Source organism: Macadamia integrifolia, chromosome 12, assembly GCF_013358625.1.
Source record: "Macadamia integrifolia cultivar HAES 741 chromosome 12, SCU_Mint_v3, whole genome shotgun sequence".
NCBI classification, from domain to species: Eukaryota; Viridiplantae; Streptophyta; class Magnoliopsida; order Proteales; family Proteaceae; genus Macadamia; species Macadamia integrifolia.
Window position 1 is genome coordinate 13,877,979 of NC_056568.1, and position 13,166 is coordinate 13,891,144.

Consider the following 13,166-nt stretch of genomic DNA (forward strand, 5'->3'; position numbering starts at 1 on the left):
TTGTGGAACATGTAGCCAGCGTTCATTCCATTGTCCAGGTCATTGTGGTCATATTGACCTTGTATCACCAGTCTACAACCCCCTACTGTTCAAGACTCTTCTTGATATTCTGAAAAGGGCTTGTGTCTTTTGTTATCGTTTTAAGATAAATATGGAAGAGGTAACTTCTCTCTATTGTGACTTCAGTGATATTTGTCACTTTTCAGAGCTCTTACTTGACTATTTTCTAGAATATGTATTCAACAAAATTATACCATGACGATATGACCTGTTAATTCCTATTATATTGTTGGATTTTCTGGGTTTATTTTCTAGGTCAAGAAGTATGCTACTCAACTGGAACTAATAATGGAGGGTGACATTGCTAGCGCGAAAGAATTAGATCTCGATAGTGATATCATGTGCCATGTGACAAGTTCTGAGGAAAATAATTACGACTCCAAGCATTGGCAAGGGCACAAGTGGACTTCTCTTCAATATAGTGAGGCAATGTCTGTATTGAACAACTTTATCAAACAGAAGCCTAAAAAATGTCAGAACTGTAAAGCCAAAAATCCTTCAATCAGTTCTCCTACTTCTGGTTGGATTCAAACGGTAATACTCCATTAGTGGCATTCTCAAAATTACTTGACCCTGTTTTGGTTGGCTGCAGTAACAACCATTCTATGTATGTTGGTTTTGTACTAGTTCTTACATAATCATTTGTCGTTCCTGCTTTCTGCAAAATTTGATGATTGTGGAATTTTATTAGTTCTGATAACATCTTACGCTTACTAGCCTTAGTGGTTTCCTTGGTTGGTAACATGGTATGAGTAGATGTACAAAGCCAATTAGTTTTGTCTATCATTTAGTTCTGCCCCTTTTCCTGTTTTGTGGCATATGGTATGTGGTGTATGTCAGGTTTGGGGAACTTAGAAAATTATCTTAACTAAAATGGTGGGAAGGCTGGGAAGGGTATCCAACTCATAAATCACAGCATACATGCATAAATTCTTAACAGGATGGCCATAAATAAAGAAAGAAACAAATTATATGTGCAGAATTTCATGCCCAGTATAAAAAGGATAATTTAGTTAGAGAAACATGATAGATCAGTACCTTCCTTTGAAGTCCCACAGGTTAGAAAGCTGTGAATAAGTGCTGAATCACTACCTAACTCCAAAGATTGTATGCTCAAGGCTTCCTTGTTGGTTGAAGAATATCCAAGGTATTTGGGGGCTGAAAAATTGAGATAAAAATTGGAAAATTTGGGAGTGATACAAGAACTGGTAAGAAATTTAGCAATAATCAAGTCTACGCAAGAAGGGGATATTGGGTTTCTTAGAGATTTGGCTAAGGAAGGTCAAGGGAAATTTAGGATACCCCATCTTTCCACAAAACCAGTCCTATTCCAGCCAAACAAGTATGATTTATTGGGGTTTGTGGGCTGCTGTAATTGAAAGAACTAATGGAATGCTCTTAGGAAAAGTTACACGTACGACCCCTAAAACACACCCTAACCTCAAGTGAGTCACCACCCACAAGACTGGAACTTGAATTTCTGGGAAAATGCCAATACTTTGGCAGGTGAAGTGGATCGGCCCCTGAGCATTGATATCTGCTGGAGTTGTCACCATTATAGGTTACCTAGTGCTATATTGGTGGCTACAGGGGCTCTGGAGTTGGAACAAGACAGGTGAGTCAGAACTCACAAGACTGGAACTCGAATTTCTGAGACAATGCCAATACTTTGGCAGGCGAAGTGGATCAGCCCCAGAATACCTTTCCCAAAGCATTGATATCTGCTGGAGTTGTCACCATTATAGGTTACCTAGTGCTCTATTGGCGTCTACAGGGGCTCTGGAGTTGGAACATGACAGATGGGGTGATGGGTACTTGGCTGACATAGCAGGGATGATCGCCAGCAAGTGGCCTGAATACTGGGTTGGGGTGGGTACCGTATTGTTTGCAATTAGTCTCTTTGAAGCCCAGTTGAGCAGTGCTGCCTACCAAATCGTGGGCATGGCGAATCTTGGGTTCGTCCTGAGATTCGTTGCTGCATGATCAAAATGGTTCAATATTCCATGGGTTGGGATTGTGTTGTTGAGCGCGGTAACACTGGCAATCTCATTCGTTGATTTCACAAACATCATATTGCTTTGAATTTCTTGTACAGCTTAGGGATGCTGTTGGAGATAGTATCCTTCAAGAATGAAGTTTCCCAAATTGGATAGGCCATACAAGGTTCCCATGGGAATACCAGGGCTGGTGGCGATGTGTGCGATCACCACTGGGTTTCTCATATTGGTGATTGTCATAGGGAGCATGCTGGTGTATGTGATCAGTGTGGTAACTCCTCGAACTTCACCGGAGAAGAAGGAGATCTGCTGAGTTTTTCGCAATTCTCATTTCGCCGTTTGCTGGATAAGAAAGAGGTGAGAAAAGGGGTTGAGGTGGGAATGATGGACTCTATATCATGGTTTTGTTTTGAAAGGGTGAAAGAGTCAAACTACATTATTAAAGGGTACTATGGGCATTCATGAATTATTGGAAAAACTTAACGGTTTCAACTTAACAGAGTGGGTCTACTTGTAACCCCCACCATAGTACAGGGGAGGGGGACATAAATGCTGAAAACACGATTGGGGGGGGGGGTTTGTAATACAGGCAAAGTACAGGAGAGGGGCATGTAATTTACAGTCTCAACCTACGGTTGTGACTCTCAGAGTTACATCAACAGCTCTTTCTTCTCTTCCTCCCTCATCTGTTCTCTTCTGTTCTCTTTGTTTCTCTCTTATTATTTACGACAGGAAAAAGAAAAAACACTTCTAAAACCTGTCTACTAAATGCTTTTTTTTCATCCAGAAATACTCCTGAAGAACATAAACCATAGTTTTCATGCCGTCTGGCCGATCCTAGGTGTTGGGGGAGGAAAAAGAAAAAAGGCTTCAAGGTCCGTTGCCTAGGCATCAGCCAAGGCACACTTCCATCAAAGGGTGCCTGGACGCCTTGATGACGCCTCGACAACTATGACATACAATCAGAACTGTTCCACAATTCCTTTGGTACAAAATCATTGCAAAACGTGCCTTCAGGTTATGATGTTAGATGCTATGATTTGGAAGAAAGTGCACTGGTCATGTTGTGTTATGATATTTAATTTGTTTTGTGGTTTTTCCTGGTTTTTATTCGTTTGGCATTGCCTGATTGTATTTTCCTTTTCTTAATTCACCTACTTTGACTATGTTATGTTGCTTGTATGCAATTTGTAAGTTGTGTCAACATTTGTTCAATGGTTTTCCTAGTGGTAAAATGGGTTCTGTTTCTTTACCATATCCATTCAAATTCTTGGGTTTTGTGATGTTATTTTGGCTTAATTTTGTAGAGAATGTCAGATGACGATATCAGAGCAAATACTCTGAGAAGGTGCAAGATGAGCAAGACACATATTAATGGAGGTGAACAGAGATCTGTTACTGGTGAGGTGGAAAATGCTAATGATTTGCCTCCTGAGTTCTTTAAGCAGAAGAATTTTTCTTCGGGACTCCTCTTACCATCAGATGTATGATTCTTGGAAACTTTGTACTGGGAACCATCATAATTTGTTTGCTATAATGTTTTTAATTTGTTCTTAGTTAAATTGGTCCTAGTCTTTTGAATGCTGATCCTTACCTTTATAAATGAAATAAGATCTATCCATTCATGCCTCTTATATATCGCAGGTGAAAGATATTTTAAAGCTTTTATGGGAAAATGAGGCTCGACTTTGCTCTCTTATATGTGACATTCAGCAGGAGAGGTTGCATATGTCTGGGAAAGAAGCTAATTATTCAATTTTTTTTATTAAGGCCCTTCTTGTTCCTCCAATCAAGTTCCGCCCGCCGGCCAGGGGTGGTGATTCTGTGAGTGAATATCTATCAATACCTTTTTGGTACTTCTGTTTTAGTTTTAGTGTTTTTCTGTTTCATGTTGTCCTTGGTTGAATGTACTAATCTTGGTTCATTGAAAACTTATTTATGGAAGTATGCTATACCCTATTTTTTTAAACTTCTAGTGTCCTGGACTTGGATATTTTTTGATGCCCCATAGTGTGTATTTGTTTGAAACTTATCAAAATCTTGAGGTCCCTAAAGATTTATACCTTACATTCCTCCCCCTACCCTCCAACAAAAAGGAAGATTTTTTGAATCTCTCTCTCTCCCAAACTCAGTTTTTCCTATTTTTAAAGAATAAAATACTTGTAGTGTTTGGTAATGTAGACATATGTTGTAGCTGAACACGTGGTTATGGACAGTGTTAATAATAAAAGAGAGAAAGAGAAGCAAAGAGGGATGAAGAGGAGAAAAGAGATGGCTGTAAAGTGTAACCTTGGGAGTCACAAGTCACAACCCTGTTGTTGATACTGCCCACTTCATTCAATATATAATCATGACAAAATCCTAACAAAGGCATAAAGGACATAAATGACATAAAAAGGAAAAAACATAAAGTTATTATTCACGAGTTACTGTTCACATGACTAGTAGCCGTGAATACTGTTCATGACACTGTTCACATGGATAGTGTGAAACCCTTAATCGATAACTCCTAACAGACCGAAAGCAAATAATGGATGCACCCTTGTTGTAGATGTGTGCTTCTTGTAGATCATAGTTGTCCTTCTGACTAGGCGGCCCAAGGAGCCTGTGTAGGCACCCTAGGCATGCAGTATATGTAATAGAACAATGATAATTTTATATTATTATGCTTATATGCAACACAAAAGCCATATCAATGCAATGTGATATAATCGTGCTACTGTGCTAGTAATGACCTAATATGTGAAAGTCAACATATAATAAACAAAGCGTATGATATAATATAAGCATATTAATAAAAAAATAAAGCAATAAATGTAAATTAACTTAAACTATTGCAGTGTGAAAAAACTGATAAAATATAAGGCGTGCTGTCAGTAGGCCACAAGGCGTGTTGTTGCTTGGACCCAAGAAGGTGCATGCTTTATTCTAGATGATTGTAAACATAATTCGCATGCTTTATTGTTTTTTCTGTTGGATTTTGATATGGCTATGCTTCTATAGATATTTTTTAGGGTAAAAATTTATTTACCTGTTGAAATTTGGTACTTATTTTAGGTGATGGAGCATCCTCAAACTGTTTTATTAGGTAAGGTGCTGCAGGCTAATATTTCTCTAGCCAATGCACCTCTCAACAGTTCAGAGCATTCAAGGATCATTCCTAGGTGGATGGATCTTCAACAGTCTGTGAATGTATTATTTGATAGCAAGAGTGTCACAGGTGAGTGATCCATACATTTGTTTCTCCCTCATTATGTACCTATATATGCATATTAATCCAATTTTTCCTAGCATGAGTGGATGTAGATAAGCATTATGATTCTAAAATTGTTTATTTTTGTTTTGAGTTAATTTTATTTTTAATATTGCATCTTAAAGGGCTGACAATTTTCTGTTCTCTTCTTTTTATGCTTGTTTGGTCAAATTAGGTACAATATATTTTCTTTGAGGCTTGAGTAGGGCAAGAAAGTTTATTTAGAGAGAGGAGTGGGTCTGTGGTGTGCACACAAAATAAATTGATAGATCTTATGAAAATAAATGTTTACTTTTTAGAATACAAAAATTTATTTAAAATGGGAAGAGAAAATTACAGGACTAGAGTACGAGAATAACAATATACCAACTCAAAACAGAGTTTGAGGGCCTCAATGAGGACCATACAATGGCGAAGCACCCGCATACAAAATATTCCTATTAGCCGCAAACTTGGCTAGCTCATCGGTGACTGAGTTGGCTGATTGTAATCTCCAACTCAAAGAAAAGTCCTGATTAGAGCAGAGAGCTCTGGATTTTTTGGTGTAGTTCATGAATCTCTATGGTCTTCGAAGATGTGACTGAATCCATCTTATCGTCAGTTTTGAATCTCGTTATATGATTGAAGTTACCCACTTTGGATTGCAAGTTAAATACCTTGAATGACTGCCTTCAACTTCGCTGTAAGAGTGTCAAAATTAATAATGGTGCCAGAGGTTACCAATATAACGGATTTATGATCTTTAAACACTATCCAATCCCAGCTGGTCCTGGATTACCAAAAGAATACATATGTAGGCAGTCCAATTGCATTGGACCTCAATAGGTTTAATTTGGAGTGCCAAATGGGTTATATCAAATATGGGTGTTGGGCTTCTTAATAACAGTTTTTGTTTTTATGTTTTCTTCTTTCATTGTAATTGTAAAATTTTTTAAGGTTATATAGTGGGGTACTGGGGTTGATAAAATCGATATGGTTCTATAGGAGTGTTGTTCAACTTGCTATAGTTAAGAAGTGCCATATAAAGAAGCTATGTGTAGCCGAGATGAGGATGTTAAAATGGATGTGTGGAAAAATAAGGAATGAACAGATTAGAGCTGATTTTGGAGTTGCCCCGATCTTCCAGAAAGTCGTTTGAGGTGGTATGACAATGTCCAATTGAGGCCCGATGATGCCCCAGTAAGGAGGATTATTTGATGAAGGAGCTAAAAGAGTTAGGGGCAGGCCTAAATAGACCATAGAAGAAGTTATGAGGAATGGCATGCAACGCCTAGGTCTTATCCAATGTATGACCTCAGATTGAGCCGATTGGAGGGCAAGGATCCATGGAGCCGACCCCATTTAACTCAGATTTTCCTATCTAGCTGGAGCTGGGTTTCTTTCCTTTTATTGTCTTTTTTACTTTCTTCTCCTACTTCTATTTCTTCTTTTTGTTTTTTGCTCGGATCCATGTACCCGACTCCATTTAGTTGGGATAAGGCTGATTTTGTTGTTGTTGTTGTAGTAGTAAAATCTATATGGGATTAGGTGGTAGTTCTTGTTTTCAAGGTTTAAGATCTCGATCTCGCTCCAGGTTTTGCTGGGTCAAAATACAAAGAACTGGTGAGATCTAGTATTTTTTTCCCCGGTCATCTTGGTGGTTGGTCTTTTAGCCCCTGATACGTGTCATTTATCCTATTTTAGGCCTTCTAAACACAGTGGAAACCTCAGTTTTTTTTAAAAATCAAAGCCAATATGGTACTTTGACTTCGGACCCTATGTAGTAGTCTTCGTACCGTTCACCCTAGGTTATTCTACAATAAAAATAAACTATTGACCATGTTTCTATGAAAAAAAATGGGTTTTGAGTAGTTTTACCTTAACCTGTTTTTGAGAAGAAAATGATCTCCAAAGGTTGATGATGGATTGATAATCTCCAAGTGTTAAAGTTATTAGTCTACACTGTAGAGGAGAGATTTGGCAAGAAAAACCACCAAAAGATTACTTTTTCTTCACAACAGGGCGAAATAGGCAAGAGATGCTAAGTTGAAGGTCGAAATTATATATATACATCATGTGACTTGGTCTCGAGTTTAGTCAAGACTGAGATATTCACCAAGATCTCGACCGAGATATTGTACATTTTATATTGCCTATGCTCTGGTCTGGCCAACCCAAAAAAACGAGTTAGGCGAAATGCTTATTTTCTAGTTTGGGTTTTTAGAAGATTTGGGTTAATATTTGGTTTCCATTTTTTTCACTTCAATGTAGCTTCTAGGAGGGTCCCCCCCCCCCCCCCCCCCCCCCCAAGTCTTGAAGTCTAAGGAATCAAAACCTCATGGTTGTGACTGCCAGATTTACAACAACCTCTTTCTCTTCTTCATCCCTATTCTCTTTTATTTCTCTCTTCTTATTATTTACAAGAATGTTCTAGGATATTGTAATTGTTAGAAATATACATTTAGGGAGTCATTGGTGATGTAGATACGGCTGCACTTACCTGGTGGGACCAGCATGATTGGCTTTGGAAGCCAAGAGCCAAGAAGAACTGGTCCAGCCCAGGGTTTTGGTCCAACAAGGGTTGGAAATAATTAATAGCTTATTTGGTCTTTTATTTCATGCCTTTAATTTTCTAGATTTGAATATAGGAGTTAGGATTTCTTTCCTTTCCATTGGTTTCCCTTTATGGTTATTTCCTAATTTAGGCTAGATACTATTTCAGTTGAGTTTCTAATTTCATGTTTTTTATTTTTCTATATATTGGCTGTGTCCGATGGAAAAGTTAGAGTGATTTGATTATTGAATGAGAATTGGTTGGATTTGTGCTCTCTGTAAGTGTGTGATTCCCTTCCTGCTACTTTGGTTTTTCCCTTCTTCCCTAAGGCCCTCCATCAACTAGTCTATAATCAAGTGGATTGATTATCCATGTAATGCAATTATTTTGAATGAATGAATGATTTTTTTCAAGGATTGCAGGATAGCAATCGATTAAGTGTTTGTGGGTAAAGTTCCCTGGTTCACAACATGGTTGATTAAGCATAGTTTTGATACATTTGAACAAACCTTTTGAATCACTCGTATTACTATTTTTTAACTTAAGATATAGGTTATATCATTTTGTAAGTTTTTGGAACCTTGTGAACCACAAATTTTTTTTTTAAAGATTTCTACAAATTGTTGTAGAATCATTTCACAAGAATTCATATTACCAAGTGTGTTCGGTTTTTGGATCTTACCATGGTCTGATTCCTCCCATTGTCGAAGAAATCGCAATATGTCACCTTGCAAAGTTCCTGAAATATAATCTAAAAAACTTTCTTCAGTCCATGAAATTTGAGTATAAGGATGAAATTCTGCCCTCATGGGTTTTTATTTCATCCAACTCAATTTTGAGTATAAAGACAAAATTTTGGATCCTTGTCAAGTTGGTCACTAGTAGATACTTTCCTCTTTTGAGTACTAGTAGTTGAGTTTTGATCATCCTGAGATTGGCTCAAGCCATCCAAGTCTGAACTAGAACTCGAAGTACTCGAATCTTCTGAATTTATTACTCTTGTTTCATGACATTCAATGTCTTCATGGCTAGTCTCTTTTAGACTAATGACACATTTATAACCGTAGTTGATCATTAAAGACTCATGTTGGGTAAACAGTTTGTATCATATGCAATAATTTTTCTCTTTCAAAAGCGAGAAGGGGCACGACTTGAGGCGAACAAGGCGACCAATTGTTATTTTTTATTTTTCCTATTTTCTAACATTATTTAGTAAGCTATATATACCTTGTATCATAAAAAATCAAGATTAAGCAACATCAAGTCATTAAAAATCAATATTTAGCTATATTAAATTATAAAAAATTAACATTAAGTCATTTTAAGTTATAAAAAATCAAAATTTAGAGAAATGCTCTGGTTCTATAACAAGTTTGACTGGTCAAATGATATTATTTTTACATGAGACTTTTTCTATCAGTTATAATATAAAACCAGCTTTCCAACAAGTCTAAGATTACTTAAATTTAAGTTGTAATGACAAAGTTATGCTCTGGTCAAACTTATTTTTAAGTGCGTGAATGCTGTTAAAATTGCCTGAATGAAAATAATTTTATGGATATCAAAATAAAAAATTATTTTACCGGACTTTTGGTTTTTAGCAATGTTTTAACATGATAAAATTTATTAAATTTTCATAATTGTGAAAAACTCCAGCATTTAAAAAAACGCCCCTATAACCAAAATCCAGTTTTTCTTCTTGGACTGGAGGTTGACTTTTTATCCTTTTGGAATTTGATTTTTAAACTATTTTTATTGGATTCAAATAGGGGGTATTTGCCTATTTATGAATAATATCTTAAGTAAATGAAATAATAAATGATATTTGGCATAAATAGGTGCCAAAACACAAGGCAGTATGCAGTGCAATAAGGCGACTGTCGCCTAGGCCCCAGGCAAACCGCCTGGACGCTTAGGTGATGCCTTGACAACTATGCCAAGACTTCCAGTATTCAAATATTTCTTTAATAGATTGAAATTGGCCATAGGCTAGATCATCCTCAAGGATAGAGAACTTTGCTCCATCGAACATATTTTTACGATGTGTTCGTGTACCACTTGAAGTAGATGAGCCTGTAGTTAGACTCTGGTTTAGAGTAGGTATGATTTCTTTGGACTCATAATTGAGGTTGAGATTAGATACCGTACTAATCTGTTCAACCTTTTCTCTATCTGATCTAACTGTTCTTGTGTTTTTTTGAAAAAAAAATGCTTAAATCAATAAACATATTTAATGACGCGGAACCGAATTCCAGTGATCGAAATCGGATCACTTAGGACCCTCAAGAATGACTAAGAAGCTCAATGTAATGGTTGAGGGGTATTCTTGTAATTTCAGAAACAATTTTAAGAGCTTAAAAGAGAGGAAAATAAATAATGGGACAAATTGGAATAGGAAAATAAAGAGGGGGCATTCTGGAATTACTAAAGTAAAGGGGAAGTAATAGAATATAACTTTATGAAACAAGGGCTTACTTGTAATAACAGCAAGGGGTTTGTTTGCAAATAAGAAAATATTGCTTCTTCAACCTTAGGTCCCGATAGAACACAATAGCTAGCAGAGACCGAAACTGGTTTCAGTTGGAAGAAGTTCTTCAATAGGTATCGGATGGACCTAAAACTTTAAGTGTATGATCGCAACTCCAGGTTCTACTGATTCCAGCCAATAAGCAGTCGATTGTGCAGTCCAGAAGTTGAGAATAAAACCCTGAACCTATTCTGGGCGATACTGTTGCAACCAGGATGATTTGTAGAGTAGAAGTTCATTCAGCTAGCCTTTCATCATTTCGAATAGACTAGTTGATAAGGCTCCTCTCTTCAGACAGAAGGGTACTCTCCTGCACAGCTCCGACCATACTTATGTTCATGCAGTTGTTGATACTGGGGCAGAAGCAAACTTCATATCTGCTGAATTTGTTCGAGCACACGACCTTTCACAAAGCAGCTTTTCAAGAAGATTCACGTGCGAGATTTTGGACCCACAACTCGAGTAGAAGCTCACTGCAGGGAAGGAGTTTGGAGGAGAAACTCGAGGGCTTGAGTCACCTATGGAAGGGTCTCCTTCGCTCAAAAGCTTAACCCAAACAGATCAAAGGTGAGGGAGATCGATCCTCTTGTTTGGGACTGCAACTACCGCCAGAAACAGGGCAGCAGCTAGGTGTAACAAACAGAAATAAATACAAGAAGGAAGAAGATGGAGTCGTAGAGGAAAGGGAAGGGAATAGCAGATAAGAGAATTTCAGAGAGGGAGAACAAGAGATTCGCAGCTCACGACAGCCATGGTTCACCCCAAAAACATTCATTCAATTTCATTCAATTCTAAAACTGAGCTCTTCTCCATTACAGGGCTATTTAAAGAAAAAAATAATGACATAATTTTGGAAGCTAATTAAAAATGGAAACTAAACCTAGTTAGCAACTAGAATAAAAATCAAATCTAAATAAAAGACTGTTAATCTAATCTCTAACCAATAAAGGAAGTAAATAAAAATCAAGTCAAAAGATAGCAACTAATTCCATCGTCGAGCTGCATCATTTAAGCTACGAGTAATACTACCAACCAAATTTTCTGCAATTTTCTCAATATGTAAATCGTGAGCATTATCTTTTCCTAATTTGGCTGCTACACAAGTAATGGAATCCATTACAAACTGGGTTTGTTGCTGTAAAAACTCACTGGCAGATGCTTTGTTTTCTGGTTACTTTTCTGCGGCCTAAAATCAGATATTTTTCTATAAATATAACCATTGGTTATTTAGTAATACTTTGGGGTTAAAAACAAAGTAGGTTGTTAGTAGTAGTTCATGAGACTTCAAATTCCCACATTCTAGCATGCATTATGCCAACAGGTCCCGCCCCCAATTGAATGAGTCACCTTTTTTTTTTTGGATGAATATCATGCCCGTTCTTTCCGTAGTTGGCAGAAACATGCAAACATGCATTTGTATGTTTTGGCTGATGGTTTCGGTAGGACATTTTTGTGGTCATTATGTTTTGGCCCGAAACTTCAGGGGAACTTTAATCAAGCCTTTCTAAACATAATGGAACCTTTATATTGTTAGAAATCACCCCAAAATGGTAGTTTTGTTTTGTACCTTTGGTTTATAGTATTCTCCATACTCTGCTGTATACTTTCTCAAATGTAAGCCTATTCTACATATGATTTACTTTTAGAACACAGAATTCAATGAAATCAACTAAAATTTGCATTAGGGTGGAGAAAAAGGATTTAGTATTACACAATGTCAGTTTTACAAGTACAAGTGTACAAGCAGGGTTAAAACGCCCCTACAAGACTGTTTCTTCAACTATGTCAGTACTACATGGAGATGGAGTATTGGGAAGGCTCGAAATCTTTGAGGAAAAAGGGTATTCCCTTAATTTTGAATCTTACATAAATATTTCTCAAATGCCTCAAATGCAGCAAATCGCCAATTCAGTAGTTTATATGCACTGTTTTGTATCAAGACCGAGTCAAAACTAAGATTTCGCTAGAAACTATGCATTCCTACTGAGTTGCGAACAGTTTCATTTCGAACTTTATTGAAACTGAAATATTTTGGGAAATCTTGGTGGTTTCGACCAAGATTTCCTAGATGGTGTTGGTGGTGGCGGTAAGCTTGTTGTAGGGTTGATGGGCTTTGGTGTAGGTAATGTAGGACTAGATTTGAAAACTCAAACTAGATCCAAGCAACAGGAACTTGTAAACCAAAGAAAAACCAAACCAATCCCAACAATATCAGAACTCAAACCAACAATCCAGCAGGCTATCGATCTCAAGAGGCACTATCACAGCAATCAAGTCAGCAGTAACCTTTAGGATTAAACCAGGAACTGAATAAGACTTCAAACAAGTTCAGATCAAAGGAATAATATGAGTCACAGGTTTAATAACCAACAGAAACTGAAATAAACCCATCGGTTCAGTTCTGGACACAGCAGGCACTAGAAAACAAAAATAGGGTGATTTCCAATACCTCTCTAACAGCTGGGCAGAATCAGGCCTACTTTGGACCGATTCTTAAGGGTGGGGTACAGGGGAGCAATCGACCAAAGTTTGGGAGCCAGCCAATGGCTGTAACTGGTACCAACAGAAGAGGCCGATTGGCTCTGTTTCAGGAATTCTGGACAGGAAATTAAAATTATAAATACCTGATTGTAACAGCAATAGATCTCTGAGAATAAAACTTGAATTAGTTGAGAAAAGAGTAATAAAACTTGAGAGACCTCTTGGACTTCTCGTCGCAAGGAGTCGCTTGGATCAAACACCAAACCCGAGACCTTGATCAAACACAAGGGAAGCCTCAACAGAGACCAGCGGCAG

At 37.4% G+C, this 13,166-nt stretch overlaps 1 protein-coding gene across 1 annotated transcript in view; it reads left to right on the forward strand.

Annotated features, from left to right (window-relative positions):
* Window positions 1-13,166, forward strand: part of LOC122057181 (DNA-directed RNA polymerase I subunit 1) — a 63,100-nt gene continuing 49,934 nt past the window's right edge. Inside the window, exons 1-5 of the mRNA XM_042619191.1 lie at window positions 1-160; window positions 316-594; window positions 3,365-3,541; window positions 3,702-3,881; window positions 5,115-5,277. Of these exons, the coding sequence (XP_042475125.1) occupies window positions 152-160; window positions 316-594; window positions 3,365-3,541; window positions 3,702-3,881; window positions 5,115-5,277 (808 nt within the window). The 5' untranslated portion in view covers window positions 1-151. The remainder of the gene's footprint in view (window positions 161-315; window positions 595-3,364; window positions 3,542-3,701; window positions 3,882-5,114; window positions 5,278-13,166) is intronic.